Raw genomic sequence first — 7500 nt, 5'->3', positions numbered from 1 at the left:
TATGCAATGAAGTATATGTGTTCAAATAGTATTAACCAGTGCCTAGACACCCCGAATAGCATTGCTTAATACCTCCTTTCATTGCATGGTGTTGCGAGATGCAATAGTGTATTATGCAATACTTCTAAACATTATGTGATATCACTTGACACAACGCAGATGAATCATGATTCCAAATCAACACAGTACAGTTAAATACTTAACAGTGTGTGCTGTGAAAATATCACAAGAGATGCGTCAAGATCAACCAGGTCCTGCTCACGCAGATGCTGACACGGATACGGAGGTGGACACCTTGGTCTCGCTCACTTCAGCAGATACATTTTTCTCCACGGCTTTCTGTGGCTGACTGGCTTCTACGGAAAGTGACGCGTCTGTATAGGCGGAGTATCCAACAGAAGGTTCCCAGTCACTCTCTACTTCATCAACGGTAATGCTTTTGGCAGCATAACTGGAGGTTGATGCTGCGGCAGGGGCGGCCTTAACTGCGGGGACGGGGATGCTGCCAGCAGAGTAGGAATCTGATCCCTTTTGTGCGATGATATCTTCTCCCTTTGGAGCGCCATAGGCTGAGGGAGGCGCTTGAGGAGCGCCGTATCCACCCGATGGTGCTGAGTGTCCTCCGGAAGTTGATCCCTTGCTAGGCTGCTGGTAGACGTGCACGGGAGGCCTCACACCCTGGTAGATGATGATTGGGGGCTTATGGTATGCCTTTGGTGCTGGGACGTACACAGGCTCGGGCTTGGCAGCGGGCTTAGGGGGGGCGTAAGTTGGGGTAGGAGCCTTTGGTGGAGCGCCATAGGTTGGTTTGGGGGCTTTTGGTGGGGCGCCATAGGTTGGTCTTGGGGCCTTAGGGGCCTTGGGAGGGGGGCCATAGGTTGGTCTTGGAGCCTTAGGAGCCTTGGGAGGGGGGCCATAAGATGGTCTTGGAGCCTTAGGAGGGGGGCCATAGCTTGGTCTTGGAGCCTTAGGAGGGGGTCCGTAGGAAGGTGTAGGAGCCTTTGGTGGGGCGCCATAAGAAGGTGCAGGAGCCTTAGGAGGGGGTCCGTAGGAAGGTGTAGGAGCCTTAGGTGGGGCGCCATACGATGGTGCAGGAGCCTTAGGAGGGGGTCCGTAGGAAGGTGTAGGAGCCTTAGGAGGTGGGCCATAAGAAGGTGCAGGAGCCTTAGGAGGGGCGCCATAAGAAGGTGCAGGAGCCTTAGGAGGTGGGCCATAAGAAGGTGCAGGAGCCTTAGGAGGTGGGCCATAAGAAGGTGCAGGAGCCTTGGGAGGTGGGCCGTAGCTTGGTCTGGGTGCAGGGGCCTTAGGAGGTGCTTTTGGGGGTCCGTATGTGGGAGCAGGGGCCTTGGGAGGAGGTCCATAGCTGGGCTTGGGGGCGGCGGGAGCAGCGTACTGAGCCTTGGGAGCCTTCGTGACCTGGTAGACGGGAGGCTGCTGGTACACGTGGATGGGAGGATGGCCAGCGTAGATGATGTGAGGGGCGGGGGTTCCCTTGGTAGGGGCGGGCTTGGGTGGGCCGTATGTTGGTGGGGGAGGAGCGTATGATGGAGCTTTGGTTGCCTTGGGAGGGGCGCCATAGGAAGGAAGAGGGGCCTTGGGTGGAGCTTTGGGCGGGGCACCGTAAGTAGGGGCAGGAGCCTTAGGAGGAGCACCATATGTAGGGGCAGGGGCCTTAGGAGGAGCCTTGGGAGGAGCACCATATGTAGGAGTAGGGGCCTTAGGAGGGGCACCATAGGTAGGGGCGGGGGCCTTAGGAGGAGCACCATATGTAGGGGCAGGGGCCTTGGGCGGGGCACCATAGGTAGGGGCGGGGGCCTTAGGAGGAGCCTTGGGAGGAGCACCGTACGAGGGCTTCGGAGCGGCAGGGGCAGCGTACTGGGGCTCAGGAGCAGGCACCAGGACGGGGGCAGGAGCAGGTGGGGCGTTTATGTAGATGGGGCCAGTGTTAGCGGGAGCGCCATACTGAGGGCTTGGTGCCTTGGGTGGGGGGCCGTATGTTGTGGGGGCCTTGGGTGGGGCACCGTAAGTGGGCCTAGGAGCCTTTGGTGGAGGGCCATATGTAGGTCTGGGTGCCTTTGGTGGAGGGCCATAAGAGGGTCTGGGTGCCTTTGGTGGAGGGCCATATGTGGGTCTGGGTGCCTTTGGTGGAGGGCCATAGCTGGGCCTGGGAGCCTTGGGTGGAGGGCCGTAAGATGGTCTAGGGGCCTTGGCCTTAGGTGGGCCGTATGTAGGGGCGGGAGCCTTTGGCGGTGGGCCGTAAGTAGGTTTGGGTGCAGGTGCCTTAGGGGGCGGTGCGTATGCAGGTCCCTTCGTAGCAGGCGCAGGTGTGTGGACAACGTGCACTGGAGGAGAACTGTCCGACTGGTAAATGAGCACAGGAAGTTCGTGGTGGGGCAGAGGAACGTATTTCACCGCATGGGCCTTGCTGCCGCCGCCGCCTTTGGAGTAGCCGCCGGCCTGCCGAGAAGGAAAAAAAATTTAATGATGCGAAACTGTCATATGGTTGTCAAAGTCAGATCATATTTCAAGATAACAATATATGATTCAGAAGAAGACAACGTGTGCTTACCGTAGGCTTAGGAGGTGGAGGGAAGTGAATGATCGGTGGCTTTTCATCAGAGTAGACAATGGGACCTGCATACTTGACTGCGGGGACATAGGCAGACTGAGTGGGGGCCTTGGTGGCTTTTGGGTAGTCAGCAAGGGCCACATGCAGCAGGCCCACTGCCGCTACCAGTAAGGGTAGAGCCTGAAAGGAAAACAAATAAATGTCAGTTAACAGTTTATGATCCATTTATGATTGGGTGTTTGTCAAAGGAATAATCTTCTAGAATTAGGAGTGTATCATTATTCTAGTTGACCATGAACAGATTAAGTCAAATTATGTAATAATAAAAAAAATGTTGGAAGGATAATACTATATGCATCCTCACTTTGCAGCTTCTGTGCATATTGAAGTGTTCAATACTAGAAGGTCAAAGATTATCTATACTGCAAGTTCATACCATGCATGATGATACTTATCGGTAGGATATACTTTTTTCATGAAGTCAAACGGATAAAGGAACACCATATATTAGGCGAGGTGTTATATATAGGTGTTAGGCGAGCAAGCTTTTATTAGGACGACTGGAGACTTTCACGGCCGACCTACATAACGCGGCAGTCGAGAATTTTAGGCCTGGACCAAAAGCGCGCAATATCACGTTACAGCAAGGGAGGATTAACCTTTATGTATATTGTTTACCCTTATATTCATGATCCTTTCGAGAACTTGATTTTGCTTCTATATTGACGTTGATTTAACATAATGATTGCATTAAAGAAGAATATATATTTGGTGACAAAGAACTGCTCTCAATTCAGTAAAAAGTGAAGCTCAGTCACCGTTTGGCTGACCGCACATACATGCCATAAATCAACCTGTAGGCATACAATCCTCCCCCCTCCGCCCTTTTCCCTCCTTCGTCGTCACCCACATATTCTACGGGAGAAAGTTGCCCCGAGGGGATGTCTGAATGGGTCCCACTTCCCCTGTCTGGCCCGGTTTCCCTTCTACTCGTCCTAAATCTACGACCGCGCTGTCCCACCTGCCGTCCGACTCGACCGCACACTGACAGATGACTCCTTTAGTTTGGCCAGGACTTTGAGCTCGCCTGTGAGCACGTTTTTTAATTTTATCTGTCAGTTTTTTATAATTTTCTCACCTGCGGTCTATAAGTTGAATTTTAAAAGTGATTTCATGGTTGTGTGAACATACTATAGTAATTAGCGCCATGAAGTGCAATGCCGCCATTATATGTACATTGATGGACACATTTTAGATGTAAGATACTAAATAGTGTAGGTAAATGCGTAAATATTTACGTTAGAGAAGTGAAAATTCATTTCAATTTTCAATAAATCAACCTCTTAAATCAAGATACCGGAATGTTAATCCTCGCGAGGACGGCGGCCACCTATCCCTCTCTCAACGGTCCTCATCTCCCGCGGTGATGGGAACAGATTTTCCGACATTCCTATAAATTCCTCTTCTCTGGTTGACCTCCCGGGCGGTGGTAACTCTATTTGTTACCTGGCCATTGTGCTTTCAGCATCTACTACCTGATAACTATTACTTTCGTGTTATTGGGTATGTAATGGGTAGACCTCTGACTAGGGACGTCGTTCGAAATATGTTTAAAATTTCGTGAAGGTGTGAAATATAACATTCCCACTTTATTCCCCTGGGCGAAGGAAGCTGTGTGCCAAGGAGTATGATGGTCCTTAGCCTTTGTTCTCGAATAATCTTCGCGAACGAACATTTTAGGATGCCAGTAGTTAAGAGACAGGAAGCAATAAAGCAAATTACCGATAATAAGTGACAGCGACTTAGAAGAAAAAAACTCTTGACTATATCATAAAGACTAAATTACTATCACTGCGACAACCCTTTCAGATCCCAGAACAAAAGAAACAAAAGAGAAAATATGAAAGTAAAAAAAAAATTAAAAAAATGAAACGCACAATGAAAAGATAAAGACGCCTTAATAAGCGAGCAAGACAGGACAGAGCCCGGGGAGACACAAGCATCATCGCTCGCCCGCGGAGACGGTGTAAATAGAAAGTCAGAGGGGCGGGGGGGGAGGGGGCGGGGAGTGGGTAGGAAGTAGGCAGATCCGGGTCAGGGGAGCCATCGACTGGCTTTCCCTTCGAATGCCGGAAAGGTTGTTTGTTGTTGTCTACTCTATTTGTCTGCCTCGGTCTTTACTTTTAAAGATTATATAGATGTATTTGTGTGACTGTAATGAACCACATGGTTTTAATGGGTATATACTGAAAAAATAGCCTGTCGTGATATAGCATGAAATCTTTATGTCGTTCCCGTGTAAAGAGTGAATATTCACATCAGGTAAATAGTATCAGAGGCGAGTGTCCTGGTGAGTAGAGAGTAACATGATAAGCTCATGTTGCACTTTCTTCCATGCTTTTGACCTTGAAAGCTTGATGCTGAACGTCGTCGAAGAGAGAGAGAGAAAGAGAGAAAGAAAGAAAGAAAGGGAGATGATGAATTATAGAGGGGAGAAGACAGTAAGCAAAAGAGAGGGAGAAAGGGAGATGAAGGGAGGAAAAAACAGAAAGGTAGCTCAAAAACAAAAGAGAGCGAACGAAAAACAAGAAAAAGTAAAATAAAATAGAATCCAAATAAATCCGTTACTCACCCTGCTTCGCCCCCCCCCCTTCCTTCCCCTCCCTTTCCCTGCCCCCTTCCTCTCAAACACATTCCCAGTTAGGTTACAAGGCTACGGGAACAACAGGAGGGCGGGAGGGGGTGGGGAGGAGGAGGGGGGTGGGAAGCAACGTGGGTTCTCAACAGTTATTTTTTTCCCGTGACTGTAATTTCATGCTTGGTAATAGACTTTTTTTTTACACTTGGCTTCTTGTTAAGTGTTTCGCTGCGGGTTATTTGAGTGCTTGCGGGATTGAGTACGTGTGTGTGTGTGTGTGTGTGTGTGTGTGTGTGAACATATGTATACATGAATGTTTATGTGTATGCATGTCTATATATATATATATATATATATCTATGTTTGTGTATATCTATCAATGTGTGTATGTGTGCATGTTTACATATGTGTATGTGTATGCATGTCTATATATACCTAAGTGTGTATACATACCTCTGTGTGTGCGTATGTGTGTGTGTGTGTGTTTACATATTTGTATGTATATGCATGTCTATATATACCTATATGTGTGTATGTGTATGCGTGTGTGTGTTTGTGTGTATGTGTGTGTGTATGTGTATGTGTGTATATGTATATGTGTGTGCGTGTGTGTGTGTGTGTGTGTGTGTGTGTGTGTGTGTGTGTGTGTGTGTGTGTGTGTGTGCGTGTGCGTGTGCGTATGTGTGTGCGAGTGTATGCAAGAGAGTATACTAGTGCGTGCGGATAATTTCCTTAGCCATCAAGAATGACGTAACATTGAAACCGTGGAAGTAAGCTAATGTACTATACTATTGTATCTAAAAAGTAAACTAGGTAATCATCTAATACAACAAAGCAGACAGACAGCAGCCTATCTCCTCAGCACATGTCGATAGTAAATGAAACTTTAAAGTCGAAGAAACATTTTAAAAAGAGGAAGTGGTCAGGCGAGTCGACGAACCGAAAGGAAAACGGGTCTTGGCGCGAAGGGGAAACGCGCAGGAAGTCGGCGTTGTTTACATACCACGGTCAGCGTAGCATCGCGGTGACCAGGTTACCTCGTGGCTACGTTCGACCATTATTTGCTGATTTCTCTTAACATCTGTTTTTTTTTTTTTTTTTTTTTTGTGAATAACAATCGTTGAGTAAGTTTTCGAAAAAAAAAAATCCCCGGCTTTTGCGTGATCATCTGTTCGTCAGAGTGTGAAATCTGTGCGTCGTCGGGCAGAGGTGAATGGCCAGGCGCTTGTCACGTGTTTATTTTCCGTGATTTAAACGTATGAAAATGTAACGTGCATGTGGAGGATGCTCGCAGGCAAGATCACGGCGCTGGCATCGGTAAACGTGGGGAGTATGAAGTAGGACGGGTGGAGCAGCTGTCAAGTGTTTGACACAGAAACACCGATATGATACAAGTAAAACCCCTGTCAGGTGGCCCGCTGTTCACCGACTCTGAACATAAGGAATGAATAGCTCATTACGACGAGTTTCATTACTGGTGAAATGTTGAAATGGTGGAGAGAATTTTTACTTCATTTTTACATTTTAAAGGATTTTGGATCGAGACTATAGTCGTTACATTGACATATTGTTAAACCATGATATCCTCCTCAAACCAGATCGACTCGGCATGAGAGGGCGGTGAGTGATTCGTCCAGACTTTGATATATGGGTCAAGAGATGGGTGTGTGGGTTAGGCGTAAGGGAGGGTCACTCTCTCTTTACTAATCCCCTTTTCTGTAGACACTATCTCTTCCCGGCCGACACACGAACACGGTCATAGGCCGATAGAACCGACTGTCCTCAAACTGAAACATTAGAAAATCGCAAGCTTGCCAAGAAGGCCTAGAAAATTGATTTATCAGTTCCTGGAACGCACAGTTAAATTTTATCTCAAAATTTTATGCTAATAGATTTTCAAGTCACTGAGAACAAATTTCCAGCGTAGTTTAGAAATCCTTAAGGTTAATTGTTTGAGGTTTTAAATGTAAACTTACTCATTGTAATAACACCCGAGCGAAGTAAACAATGAACAATGAAATGTGTAAAAGACTAGTTGTGTGCCGTGCCTGCCATCTGACGTGAGCGAGCGAGGGCCATGAACTTGGGAGCTGTGGTGTGGCCGTGACTTTGAACTGCAGATGCCAGATGTCTTGCGCGGAGCAATTATTTTGTTCGTCAGCATCTTGCGTGCGTCTCTGAATGAATATTTCTTCATTTTGATTGTGTGAACTTTCATTTAACGTCTTTCTGATAATTTTACGGTTATTATCAATTCAGTGTTAACCCGTATTTACTCTATAAGCTTAGGCAA

The 7500-nt window shown here is 47.5% G+C and overlaps 1 protein-coding gene across 1 annotated transcript in view; it reads right to left on the bottom strand.

The window, feature by feature from the left end:
- LOC113804052 (uncharacterized) overlaps positions 1-7500 on the bottom strand; it is a 10978-nt gene that overhangs the window by 995 nt on the left and 2483 nt on the right. Inside the window, exons 2-3 of the mRNA XM_070126343.1 lie at positions 2570-2749; positions 1-2457 (exon numbers count right to left, since the gene is read on the bottom strand). The exon at positions 1-2457 is cut by the window's left edge and continues 995 nt beyond it. Of these exons, the coding sequence (XP_069982444.1) occupies positions 259-2457; positions 2570-2749 (2379 nt within the window). The 3' untranslated portion in view covers positions 1-258. The remainder of the gene's footprint in view (positions 2458-2569; positions 2750-7500) is intronic.

This window comes from Penaeus vannamei, chromosome 10 (assembly GCF_042767895.1).
Source record: "Penaeus vannamei isolate JL-2024 chromosome 10, ASM4276789v1, whole genome shotgun sequence".
NCBI lineage: Eukaryota > Metazoa > Arthropoda > Malacostraca > Decapoda > Penaeidae > Penaeus > Penaeus vannamei.
This window is presented reverse-complemented; position numbering and strand designations above follow the sequence as displayed.